The sequence below is a fragment of the Rhinatrema bivittatum genome, chromosome 8 (genome assembly GCF_901001135.1).
Source record: "Rhinatrema bivittatum chromosome 8, aRhiBiv1.1, whole genome shotgun sequence".
In the NCBI taxonomy this organism is placed as follows: domain Eukaryota; kingdom Metazoa; phylum Chordata; class Amphibia; order Gymnophiona; family Rhinatrematidae; genus Rhinatrema; species Rhinatrema bivittatum.
In genome coordinates, this window is record NC_042622.1 from 43,446,057 (window position 1) to 43,460,111 (window position 14,055).

Genomic DNA, 14,055 nt, shown 5'->3' on the forward strand with positions numbered 1-14,055 from the left:
TCCTCTCACACCTCAAAAGAATAATAATGACATGAAAAAGTGACACAAAAAAACAATTTTCACTGCACACCTCTAATTCTTAAGATAAATTCTGTTCAGTTTGCTGGAAAGATCACTTTTTTGACCAATAAGATCACACTGGGTTCCAGACTCTCTTTACCTTCTGGGTATTTGTAATTTGCTGTGATGTCTACACGGTCATCACTGCCAACCGCCTTGGTACTGATGTTTTGTCCGACTACCTTAGTATCACAGTAAACTCTCTCTCTTATTTTCTTGTCATAGTAGATCCAGGTGCAGCGGTTTGCGTTCACTGCGGCAAACACAAAAGCAGTGTCATAGTCCAGGTCCACGTCTCCTTCTTTAATGGCTTGGACAGAGGCAGGGCCACAGCAATACCTTCCTGGAACATGGAGACAAATGAAGAGCACTGAGAGACTGCCCACGCTGCACGCACTTATCAACGCAAAACATTTACGAGGGCGCTACACTTCCATTTCTTTATGGTTTGTTTTATTTTCATCTGTCTGTGGGTTATAAAATAAATTAACAAAACCAAACCACTCAAACATAAAATGAAAGAAAGGCACTCTGGTCTCCCTTTCCCCCTGCCGAACGACAACAGTGCCGACAAGATTTAAAAACTGAAGCTTCCCCAATCCTTCCCCATCCCATCTGCCACCCCTTCCAGATCCAACTTGCCCCATTTGTTGAGTCTAAATGGGGCAGAGGCGATACCCAGTTGTTCTTGCCCTGCCAGTGATGCTGGCAGGCCCAGAGGATGGTGCCATTTTGTTCTATGGAGGTAAAGCTGGTGAGTGGAGAGTGGGAGGTGGGGTAGGGGAAGGTCTGGGAAGGCTTCAGTGTAAAAATCCTTTAGGTTTTCTACCAGGAGTATTTGGTTATCTTCTAAATTGGGGGGGGGGGGGGGGGGGCAGCAGCCCCATGTGAGAACCTAACAAGGTGGGTTCCTGGCAAATAAAAATCAACTGCCACCATTTTAAGGTGTGGAAGTTGACCCTTGTGGGGCAGTATGCATCTTGCTGTTCCCAATCTTTCTTTTATTTTAGCTGAGAAAGGACTTGGGCGAGTTTTCAGATTTAGCCATTTAGTGTGATATTCTGCGATTACAGGCTAAATTTAGCTGGGTAATCCCAGCCGCACATATATGTAAGAAGACCCCAACTGTTGAGTCATTATTTGGTTTCTAGTACTACAAGATATTCTGGGTGGGGGAGAATTGGAGCCTATTATATATTAAATCACTGAGAAATATGTTGAATGTTGAACTTGTAGTTATAACAAATGGCCACTGGGTGGCATTTTATAGAGTGAGCAATGCAAGGTATTGAGTTAACACTGTTTGGGTAAGGGGCATACCTGGGAACTTCTGATTTCTTAACACCCTGAGATTGTCGTGCGGGGGGGGGGGGGGGGCATAGCGGTAGCAGCATGCACACAAATTCTCTCTTCCCACACTAGCACACTCACATGTTCACTCTCCTTCTCACTCACTTTTCTCTCTCGTCTACAACACACTTCTCTCCCTCTATCACACACATTCATGCACTCTCACACACACATACACACTCACTCCTCTCCCTTTTCCACACACCAGCACACTTACTCGTCTCCCTTTTTCATACACACCCACATTCTCTCTCTCTTCCACTTACTCTCACACACATATATGCAATCACTCACTTCTCTCCCTCTTCCACACACCCAATCATGCACACACATGCACACTCATTCCCTTCTCGCCCTCTTTCACACACACACACACACACACACACACACACACACACTTTCAATCTCTCTTCTCACCTCAATCCTCATTTCCCCAGGCCTGCAGGACAAGCTCTCCACTTCCACCTCCTTCTGCAGCTTTGGCCCGCTATGCCCTTCTTTCAATTTCTGTGCATGGCCCGACACTGCTGCTTGCATCTGCAGTTCCTTGTTCCTTGTGGGGGGGGGGGAGGGACTGTGCTCCTGCTCGTCTCACTCCTGTTTCATGGCCCCATGCTTCTCCTTGTCCTCCTGCAGCATGACTACTGATGCTCCTCCTCCTTCGGGTCTGCACTGCTCCAGCTGTTTTTCCTTCCAGCCTTCTGCAGCAGGGCACTCGGAATTTTCAGGTGTTAGCCTGGAGACCCGGCAATTCAGTCAGAATTCCTGAGTCTCCAGGCCAAATCCGGAGAGTTCCCAGTTATGGTAAAGGTGGTGGTTATCTTAAAAACTGAGATTTATGTGATTGGTGGAGGAGTGTAAAGTAGGAGTATGACAGAGCATGTACCCAAGAGCTCCAGAACACCTTGAGGACTGACTACAAGTATCTGGCCTGGTTTACATAAAAAATGAGTGTAGCTGCAGCAAGGGATTATGGTTCCAGAGAGGATCCCATACCTGGGGATAAAAGTCAAGGTCTAGAAGACTTAGGCAGACCCCAGCACTCCAGGAGAAGGTTGCTCCTGAAACATCGCTGACCTGAGTGAGCGTTTGTGAAGTGAAGTGAAACTACATTGAGTACAGAGAGATTAGGCAGCCCATGAGAATAGCTGGCCTGAGTTATGTTTGGAAGTTGTGAAGCTAAAGAATGAGAGTAAGTAGGGTAAGGCAGCCCCTTGAAATATAGCTAGCCTGTTTTATAGATTAATGATGAAATGCTGAATATTGATGTTTTGCCACTGCAAATAAAAGCACTTAAAAGGGGAAAGCCCTGACTGCTCATATTTATGCCACAGGGTGGTATAGAAGTGGGAGAATTTTGGTGGGTTTCACTCATTTGTTCCTATCCTTTCTGGGATGGGGCTAGCATATGAAAGAATCTTCAGGATGTAGTGGCCTGCAGTAACCAGCCTGCAGGTCGGTGGACTTGGGGATCCTCCCAGTATGGGAGTAGAGCCCTTCAGGGATTCTTCATCTCAAGGGGAAAGGCCCGAGGCCATGAAGTAGAAAGATATTTTCCTCTTCCTGAGGAACTGACCAGAACAGGGGTGAAGAAGCAATTGTTACTCCCTTTGAGGAATGAGTCCAGGAGAACATGGAATCAGGGGGATAATGAAATGAAGAGTTCCTGAAGAGGACCATTGTGTGGAAGATGCCAAGGAACCTTGCATGCTAAGGGAATGGAGAAGTGTGGAAAGAGTGGGAGATTGTGTGACCAAGGATTCATGAGTAGATTGGGGAAATGGCATTTTCATGTCTCTTTTGGATGTGATTTTTGGTATGGTAGACCAAGGGAGAGAAGATGAGTGCATGAGGGGTTGTGAGTTAAGTCTAAGGGAATGAATCTCGTTCCTTTATAGAGTGTGAAACTGTGGTAAACTTGAAGAGGAATCTGGGATTTGAGGCCATCCTTGGTAGTTTGGGTGGATTAACAGAGGATGAAAGAATACCTATGGAAATAGGGGAATGTAATCCTTGTTCCTGAGAGAGAGAGAGAGAGAGAGAGAGAGAGAGAGTGTGTGTGTGTGTGTGTGTGTGTGTGTGTGTGTGTATCTATCAAATAGATATTCATGTGAAGGCTGAGAGGCCTTCACATTATATTTTAAAAGTACAGGAGGTATTGGGAGAAGATGTAATACTGATTATTGTATCCCATGAATTTTGATCATTCAGTATTGATGGTTTTACTCTATGCTAAATGTTGCTGGCCGGAAAACCCAGAAATAAAGTTCAAGTATTGGTATTTTGAAAGTGGTGTCTAACATGCCTTATTTGGTCAGCACTAATGTAGGGCATGGGCCGATGTTAATAGAGGGGAGTTGGGTGGTGTTCTCCCTGTCCAGTCAGTAGAAGCATAGGAGCCAGCTCTGTGGATGCAGTGGGTGCTTGAGCACCCTCAGTATTTAGCAAGCTCCTTCATTGTGTCCAGGGAGGGATAATTTGGGTTCAGTTTAGCAGCCCCAATCATTTTTGGAAAGTTGGCTCCTAAGTTGCCTCCTATGAGTAGAAGAATGTAGGTCACCCCTGCTCTCTCTATACACTTCACGTCACCATCTGCATGACCAACATATTGAACTCACTAAATAAATATGGGAGGATAGCCCTTCTACAAACAGGGAAATCCATTCCATCATTTTATGTACCCGAGACGAGGGTTATATATGGCAGGCCTAAATCTATCTGTTTAAATTTTGAGCCGGTATATTTAGTCAAGATATTCAACCACACAAATAGCCAGGTAAATGCGACAGAATATCTATGTAAAGATAACCGGGCATATTTACCCGGTTATCTTATCCTCTCAACAGGTGTATGAATATCAGCTCCCAAATGGCTTTATCTGTTACCGTCGCTTATCTCCTGGGGAGTTGCATCCACAACTTGCCATCCACTGTAGGATGATTTCAGATCATTCCTTTTGAACCAGCTCTCATTCCACACATGGTAATTCCTGCAGATAAGAATAAACAGGAATGATCTGACTGGGGGCTTCTGTACTTAGCCAGAGCTGATGCCGACAATCTCTCTGTCAGACTTTCAAGCAGCTCGGAAGTCAGGGCGATGGGAAAAGGGTTGAAATGACATATATACAGGAAAATGCATGGGGTGACATTGAATATAATTTGCCAGGTACCACAAGCCGTCGCTTTTCTTCAGGGCCTTTCCGGAACTGTCATAATATTCATCAATACAGAGGTTTCGATTCTTATCATGAGCAGAGGCAAAGTTGGTCACATTGCGCGTCGGGATTCCCAAACACCTCAAGACTAAAGTAGGCAGAAAGAATCAGAAAGAAATATACCAACGTATAACTCTCAAGCAATTTAAAGGAAATTCAACAATACATCAGCTTTCCCAGCTAGAATTTCCGTGTGATACAATAGTTGATGGTCACATCCTGTCAGGTTATCCTCTGGTTTTAGTAACTGAATACAAATGCACGACAGCTATGCAGTGCATATATGACTGTACAAGAGTCCTATGTGACCTCAAAGGTTCTTGGGCATCACCACCCACCTTAAATATTTGATACATTGGTCCATTATGGAATGAGAGTGAAAGGTGTTTCTTGCTGACAGAATAATGCAACTTGGATACTGAACAGTAGAGATGTGAATCGTGTCCTCGATCGTCTTAACGATCGATTTCGGCTGGGAGGGGGAGGGAATCGTATTGTTGCCGTTTGGGGGGGTAAAATATCGTGAAAAATCGTGAAAAAATCGAAAAATCGTAAAACAGGCACATTAAAACCCCCTAAAACCCACCCCCGACCCTTTAAATTAAATCCCCCACCCTCCCGAACCCCCCCCAAATGACTTAAATAACCTGCGGGTCCAGCGGCGGTCCGGAACGGCAGCGGTCCGGAACGGGCTCCTGCTCCTGAATCTTGTTGTCTTCAGCCGGCGCCATTTTCCAAAATGGCGCCGAAAAATGGCGGCGGCCATAGACGAACACGATTGGACGGCAGGAGGTCGTTCCGGACCCCCGCTGGACTTTTGGCAAGTCTCGTGGGGGTCAGGAGGCCCCCCACAAGCTGGCCAAAAGTTCCTGGAGGTCCAGCGGGGGTCAGGGAGCGATTTCCCGCCGCTAATCGTTTTCGTACGGAAAATGGCGCCGGCAGGAGATCGACTGCAGGAGGTCGTTCAGCGAGGGTTCGGCGCCTCGCTGAACGACCTCCTGCAGTCGATCTCCTGCCGGCGCCATTTTCCGTACGAAAACGATTCGCGGCGGGAAATCGCTCCCTGACCCCCGCTGGACCTCCAGGAACTTTTGGCAGCTTGTGGGGGGCCTCCTGACCCCCACGAGACTTGCCAAAAGTCCAGCGGGGGTCCGGAAGGACCTCCTGCCGTCCAATCGTGTTCGTCTATGGCCGCTGCCATTTTTCGGCGCCATTTTGGAAAATGGCGCCGGCTGAAGACAACAAGATTCAGGAGCAGGAGCCCGTTCCGGACCGCTGCCGTTCCGGACCGCCGCTGGACTCGCAGGTTATTTAAGTCATTTGGGGGGGGGGTTCGGGACGGTGGGGGATTTAATTTAAAGGGTTGGGGGTGGGTTTTAGGGGGTTTTAGTGTGCCGGCTCACGATTCTAACGATTTATAACGATAAATCGTTAGAATCTCTATTGTATTGTGTTCCATAACGGTTTAAGACGATATTAAAATTATCGGACGATAATTTTAATCGTCCTAAAACGATTCACATCCCTACTGAACAGTCCAACTTCAATTTGTCTGAAACCTTTCAGGTTTCTCTATGAAGAATTATTCTGACAACAAAAGTGATGCCTTTTGCTGGCCACAATAATATGTAGAAGGCCAGAATTCTGTATCCTTGTCCATATTCCTTCTCTAGTAGACCTACTTGTCAATATTTACTTCATGAATATTAAATAGCATATATATGAAAAAACAGTTTTATGCAGTTCTTTCACCCAAAAAAGATCAGCGGTATTGTATTATGCAAAGGGTGCCAGATATTCTGATTTCAACTTGTTTACAGCCAATTAGAAGAAAAATTGGTAATGATTAATCAAACTCAATGTTTTAATGTTTGTCTTCTTTTGTATGCTTTGAGTAAATGCTGTAACTATGGGGCACCAAGAGAGGAAAAACAATAACGTTTAAAGAAACTAAAAAGCACAATAGCATACCTACAGTACCTGAATGTAAACCGGTGTGATATGTTTCATTGTAAAGCCATGTTGGCCAGTTTTATGTTACATGGAAACCGATGTGATGCTTGCCTAACGAATGTCGGTATACAAAAATTTCAAATAAAATAAATAAAATAAATGTTTGTCTTCTTTTGTATGCTTTGTATGCTTTGAGTAAATGCTGTAACTATGGGGCACCAAGAGAGGAAAAACAATAACGTTTAAAGAAACTAAAAAGCACAATAGCATACCTACAGTACCTGAATGTAAACCGGTGTGATATCTCAATTGAGATCAAATGTCGGTATATAAAAATAATAAATAAATACTTATTAGGTGAATAATAGAGTGCCCCAGGGATCAGTGCTGGGACCAACATTGTTTTGCTTGTTCATTAAAAATTTGGAAACGAGAGCAATGAGTGAGCAAATTGAATCTGCAGATAATGCAAAATTATTTAAAGTAGTTAAAACATGAACACATTGTGGGTAATTGCAGTCAGACATTGTGAACTGAGTGAGCATCTAAATTACAGCTGAAATTTAATGTTGCCAAGCGCAAAGAGTTGTACATAGGGAAAAATAATCCCAGCTGTTGTGAAGAGTGCTGGGAGTAAGCAATCTGTTAGAATCATCTTACTGGAGATAGCAAACTATAGTGGAGTTGCTAGAGGAGTAGCAATCTGATGGTAGAGTGGGTGGATGCTTGGGCTGGTGGCAGATGACCATGCCCTCAGGGGAAGATCCCGAGAGGGCCACTGGTTAGGCTTAGAGTATGGAGAAAGACACACTAGTTCTTTTATTAAACAGGATTTGAAACAACCAGAAGTGGCAATAGTGAGCTGAAGTGCCCGGCTGAGCTGTAGACCCTCAGATACTGGAACAGCGATCCCTGGATGGCAGAGCTATTGAGAAACTGTAGATAGTGAGTAGGCAGGGTATGCAGAGTTCATGATCAGAACTTAGAAATACACTCACATAATGGGCTCAGGGAAGCTCAGGTGCTGGAATGGATTAGGCCCTCGAGGAGCGAGTACCTGGTTCCAGGAAAAGCTCTGAGAGAGCAGTGGTAACTCACAGAGATGGTAGGCAGCGATAGCTTCCAGGCAGAAGTGAATCAGCAGAGAGTTCAGGAACGATGGCCCTCGAGGAGCGAGTACCGGTTCCCATCTGTAACCTGAAAGCAAAGAGAGAGCGAGGCCCCCGAGGAGCGGGTACCCCTGGTAAGTCCAAGGAGGCAGAGTAGCTTAGGTAGCTTAGCGAGTCCTTAGCAAATCCCTTGCTAACTCAAATCGTTAGCGAAATATTGGATATTTAATATTGAAATATTAAATATTGGATGCAGATGACATTATCTCAGAGGGATGCCCCTGAGGTTTGCGCCCTTGCTGGTACTTCAGTCGGAGCGCATGCGCCCCCTAAGCTTCAGGCAACATGACGGATTTGCAGCATCGAGCCAGTCCGGGGATGCCGGAGAGGGTCGGCAGGGAGACGCCGTGGCGGCCAGCTGTCCTTCAAACCCGGAGGGAGTCACCACAGAGGTAAAGAGGGCAGAGTGAAGACGTCGGGCAGCGACGGTCGCAACAGTACCCCCCTTCAAAGGGTGATCTCCTCTTCGGGTACCAGGCTTGAGTTTTTGAAGGTTGAGCGAGATGAAACTGACGAAGCATCTCTTTGTCCAAGATATTGGTCCGAGGCTCCCAAGAGTTTATTTCAGGGCCGAAACCTTCCATTTTAGAATGTATTCAAAAGTCTTGCCTCTATTACGAACATCCAGAATCTCCTTGATTTTAATTTCTAAGTCGTCTTCTGCATTGATGACAGGTGGTTCTTGAGATTTGGAAGAAATTCGCTGAGTGTTTTTATAGATATCAGCAGCAATGGATTGAGCTGCTGGGGACGTCACTAAGAGCTTCAGTGGAAGTGGCAGTGTTGGGGAACATCCAAAACCCACTTCAAAAGATGACTTTCCAGTAGATCTTGCTGGATGAGAGTTGATGGCTTGCCAGCAGATACAGACTGGGTGGTTGGCAAGGGTATCTTCTTCGAGTCTATTATGTGCTGTGGCTCATCAGGCACATCTTCCAACATCGCTTTCTTTTCAAGAACTAAGAGAGGATACACCCATTCTTCTGGTAGCTCAGTATTGGTCCCCTTGCGCATGGCACCATCACAAGGCCCATGTGGAGGAAGGACATCATCCACCTCTTCGGAGGATACATCTCCGAAGGATGCATCTTGGGGCGGCAGTCCTGGCATCGCTGGAGTCGTAGGCATGCAAATGATAGGTGAGATTTCCTTAAGGCACTTCTCATGACATTCTGGGCCCCAGTGGGAGAGATCCAGGGATGCCCAGTCAAACTGGAGTTGGTGCACTTGCAGCCAGGGTAACCCTAGAACGATAGGGTGCATAGCCTTCTCCAGAACAAAGAAGGAAATTGATTCCGTATGGAGTGCTCCGGTGCGAAGAGTAACTGGTACTGTTTTGTAAGTCACGTTGCCTGGTAAGGGCTCCCCGTGAATGGAGGATAACAGTAGTGGATTTTGAAGTTGCCTCCTGCCCTTGAGTCCACCAGGGCAGGGTTCTGAACCATGACTGGTCCGTAGGTCAAGGAGACTGGGAGAGAGAGTGGAGGAGAAGACGCGATAAGGCCTAAGAACAGTCCTCCTGCAGGACTTAGGCCCGTCCGTTTCCCAGACGAATAGAGCATGTACAGGCATCATGGCCAGGCTAATTACAGTACATGCATAGGCCGTGCTTCTTCCGAAATCTTCTCTCCTTGGAGGTCAAGCATCCATGACCAAGTTGCATAGGTTCATCTGTATCAGCAGCAGGCATTACTGGAACCTTTCGAGGTGCAGGTATAGTACTAGCCTGATTCAACCCAGGTGACATCTTAGGCCAGAGTTCCTTCACCTTGTCCTGGAGCCGGTGAACAATCCGAGTGGCCAAGGCTATTAATTCGTCCAGTGAGTTAGGTGTCTGGTGAGCAGCCAGCTCGTCCTTTAAGCGGGTATCCAGGCCTCCGCAGAAGAGAGTCTTGAGACATTTGGGGTCCCAGCGAAGTTCTGCTGCAAGAGTTTTAAACTCTATGGCAAATTCAGCCAATGATCTGTTGCCTTGCTTCAATTTCACGAAAGCAGAACCGGCTACAGAAGTACGAGCAGGGTCATCAAAAATGGATTTAAACAAGTCCATAAATCCTTCTATGTCCTGCAAAATGGGGTCCTTGCATTCCCACAAGGTGGATGCCCAAGACAAGGCCCTACCATCCAGATATGAAAAGATGTAGGTGGTCTTGGAGAGAGCTGTAGGAAATAAAGATGGCTGTAAAACAAAGTGCATGCAGCACTGGTTCAAAAAGCCCCGGATCTTCTGGATTTCTCTGGAAAAGCAGATTGGAGCTGTCAGTGGTACGTAGTCTTTAAAGTTACCTCCTGTAACTGACCTTCTTGGTTGGACGCTCTGCTTTGAACCTTCTGTGTGTGTAGCTGATGAAAAGCTGCAGTAAGTTTCTCTAAAGCGTCTTGCTGCTCCAAGATGCGCAGGGCCAGGCCTGGTATGGCCTGCAAGGCGCTGAGTTGTGCTGGATCCATGGAGTTACTGGAACCCTAGAGTCTAGCTGGAACCCTGGAGTCAAGAGGGAACCCTGGAGTTTAAGCCAGATCCTTGGAGTTTAAGCTGGATCCATGGAGTTAGCAATCTGATGTGAAGAGTGCTGGGAGTAAGCAATCTGTTAGAATCATCTTGCTGGAGATAGCAAACTATAGTGGAGTTGCTAGATGAGTAGCAATCTGATGGTAGAGTGGGTGGATCCTTGGGCCGGTGGCAGATGACCATGCCCCCGGAGGAAGATCCCGAGAGGGACCACTGGCTAGGCTTAGAGTATGGAGACAGACACACACTAGTTCTTTTATTAAACAGGATTTGAAACCACCAGAGGTGGCAGTAGTGAGCTGAAGTGCCCGGTTGAGCTGTAGTCCCTCAGATACTGGAACAGCAATCCCTGGATGGCAGAGCTGTTGAGAAACTGTAGATAGTGAGTAGGCAGGGTATGCAGAGTTCATGAACAGAACTTAGAAATACACTCACATAATGGTCTCAGGGAAGCTCAGGTGCTGGAATGGATTAGGCCCTCGAGGAGCGAGTACCCTGGTTCCAGGGAAAGCTCTGAGAGAGCGGTGGTAACTCACAGAGATGATAGGCAGCGATAGCTTCCAGACAGAAGTGAATCAGCAGAGAGTTCAGGAACGAAGGCCCTCGAGGAGCGCGTACCGGTTCCCGTCTGTAACCTGAAAGCAAAGAGAGAGCGAGGGCCCCCCGAGGAGCGGGTACCCCTGGTAAGTCCAAGGAGGCAGAGTAGCTTAGGTAGCTTAGCGAGTCCTTAGCGAATCCCTTGCTAATTCAAATCGTTGGCGAAATCAGAGACCTTAAATATTGGACGCAGATGACGTCATCTCAGGGGGACACCCCTGAGGTTCGCGCCCTTGCTGGTACTTCTAGTCGGAGCGCGTGCGCCCCTAGGCTTCAGGCAACATGGCGGATTTGCAGGCGTCGAGCTGGTCCGGGGATGCCAGAGAAAGTCGGCAGGGAGACACCGTGGCGGCCAGCTGTCCTTCAAACCCGGAGGGAGTCGCCACAGAGGTAAATAGGGCAGAGTGAAGACGGGCAGCGACGGTCGCAACACCAGCTATGTATACACAATGCTGGGTTCCATATTAGGAAGCTGCTAATCTGTGAAAAGACCTTGGAGTCATTGTGGAAAATGTGTTGAAACCTTCAGCTCGGTGTGTGATGGTGGTCAATGAAACAAACAGAATATTAGAAATTATTTGGAAAGGAATAGAAAACAAAACTGTGACTACATCTTGAGAATTATATGCAGTTCTGGTCACCTCATCTCAAAAAAAATAAAACAGAACAAAACGTACTAGGGCTAGGCACACTCTGTGAAACTACTGGTAGCAGATTTAAAACAAATTTAAGAACTTTTTAGTCAATGCACAATTATGGAGTATGGATAGGATAAGTGCCACACCCATTTTTTTTCCGTTTTGTTTCATCAATTCATTTTTGAGGACTATTTTTTTAGTTCAATTTTCATTTTTGGAATTTTTATTTTTTAAAACATTTTTCATGTTATTGTTTTAATGTTTGGCAATAGTGCACACTATTGCCGAAAACAAAAAATACACAAAATTTAGTTTATTACTTATTTTGTTTGAATGCAAAATGAAAATTGGTTCATTTGTCCTCTTTTACACTTTGTTTCAAACAAATGCACATCCCTACCATGGAATGTGGTAAGTGTTATAGCTGAGTTTTAAAAAGGTTTGGGCAGTTTCTGAGAGCCAGGTCTATAAATAATCATTAGCTTGAAAGACTTGGGTGGCCTCTTCCTCATATTTCTGGAGTGAGCGACATAGAACAAGCTTTCCTATTGGGATCCACTGGTGCTTCTGAGTGACTCAGATTGGTCACTGTAGGCAGGCCCGGCGGAAGCACTAGGCGAGCTAGGCCAAGGCCTAGGGCACCAACCATTAGGGGCCACCGCTGCCGCTTGCGAGCCAATGAGGCAGGGTGAGGCGGTCGCTTCAGGCAACAGAATTTTGAAGCATCAAAAAGTGTGCCCCTTCAAAATTCTGCCCAGCCCCTGCATCACCCTGCCTTCCCCCCTCATCAACGCCACCCTCTCGACCCCCCCCAAGACTCACGAAAACCGCTGGTAGTCCAGCAGGGGCCCGAGAGCATCTGGCACTCCGGGTCATTGGCTGCCAACTAAACCAAAATGGTGCCTGTGGCTATTAGCCCCTACCATGTGACAAGGGCTGCCAGGTGGAGGGGTTATTCTATTTAAATTTGGGGGGGTTGGCACAGGGGTGGGGGAGCGGTGGCATTGGGTCCCCCGCCCCTGGAGGTAGGAGCCGGGGCTGCGACCGGGGGCAGGGCGGGGGGTGGGGGTGGGGGGGTGCAAGGTATAATGTGCCTAGGGTGTTTAATCCCCTTGCACCGGCCCTGACTGTAGGAGTAGGTTGCTGGGTTTGATGGACTATTGGTCTGATCCAGCCCTTTTTATGTGCTTAAACAACTAAAGCCCCCTAGTTTCTGATACTGTGGTGCAATTCTCTAACTCAAGGAAACACTGAAATAACAAAGGTCCACCATAAGATGACTGCCATCCATAGTTGGAGATTTACAATGAACTTACTTGTGCACGTTACTCCTGCAAAGACCCAAGCACTGGCCGTATTTAACAGTGTGTATCCTCTTTTGTGCCATTTCCAAAGGATTTCCACACTTCCATGCCAGTCAGCAGGATTAACCCGCCGCCTGAAAATCGATCATCCCAGTTTCCTTCCAGTACCCCTTTATCATCGTAACCGTTGACCTGGGGTAGGGGGGAATAAAATACCACCAACTGAACGAAATGAAAATGTATTTTAAAAGGAGAGAGAAGGAATCTGCTGTTACAAATGTTGTTCTTTGTACTTAGGCTAGAGGATAATCTGTGGTGCCCGCAAACCTAAATACCTTTATCAGCAACCAGTCATGGGGCAAACCTTCTAGAGCTTCTGATGCATTTCTACCATCCTACATGCTGATTGCAAGGTGAACTGCAAGCATGACACAATATGTCATGGAGGAGAGTTCTTGCAGTTAAATTGGTTCTGGATAAAACTGGAATATTTGTAGGTTATCATAACTTTTATTTGCCAGTAAAAAAAGAGGAGCTGGGTGCTCCGTGGCCAGACCAACAGACATTTGCAATTGCTTTTTTTGCCAGGACGTTTTCAATGGAAAATAATCCATGTAGATTTGCAAAATGCGATCTACAGGTGAACTAATCACACACTTCTCCCTAATTGGCTGAAAGTGCACCCACGGTTTATCCTCGCACATGCTTTTTGCCGGGTTAAGGATGGGCAATTTCCCAGACATCCCTTTTACCCAGGTAGATCGGTACGTGCCCAGGTAAATAGCTCCCAGAGGCCTAAAGAGCAGTGAGATTAATTAAGTTCTCCCCAGCGTACCCTGTAGTCTGAATGCCCCCCACCCTGATTGTCCTAGACAGCATATTACAGACCCTAAGTGCCTCCCATTAGTGGTCAGAGTCTGTTCTTACCATGGCGCTGACCACCCTGCTCACATAGAGAGGCATCTTCCTGCAGGAACAGTCTAGGGCTGGATCTTCAAGGTACATCAGGTTCCTATCCAGCAGAGCAAGGCAGATATTCAAAATCTTTTCTTCAAACTTGAAAAAAATATAATTAATAGCAACGCCCTCGTTTTCAAAAGTTGCTAGCAGACATAGACATAGAGTATCATGTTCCCATTAATTACCCTCCCTCTGACAAAATGGAAAGATCCGTCCCTTTTCATACCGTACATCCGCACATGCCGTACATAAGACACATACAGGAAGCCCTTGCACTTTTGTCTCAATTGGTTCCTGA

At 46.5% G+C, this 14,055-nt stretch overlaps 1 protein-coding gene across 1 annotated transcript in view; it reads right to left on the reverse strand.

Annotated features, from left to right (window-relative positions):
- LOC115096357 (protein-glutamine gamma-glutamyltransferase 6-like) overlaps window positions 1-13,853 on the reverse strand; it is a gene marked incomplete at its 5' end in the record, with an annotated part of 32,524 nt that extends 18,671 nt beyond the window's left edge. Inside the window, 6 exon segments of the mRNA XM_029610828.1 lie at window positions 161-403; window positions 4,296-4,399; window positions 4,583-4,715; window positions 12,810-12,924; window positions 12,927-12,989; window positions 13,725-13,853. Coding sequence (XP_029466688.1) covers window positions 161-403; window positions 4,296-4,399; window positions 4,583-4,715; window positions 12,810-12,924; window positions 12,927-12,989; window positions 13,725-13,853 — 787 coding nt within the window.
- Window positions 13,854-14,055: the final 202 nt, after the last annotated feature.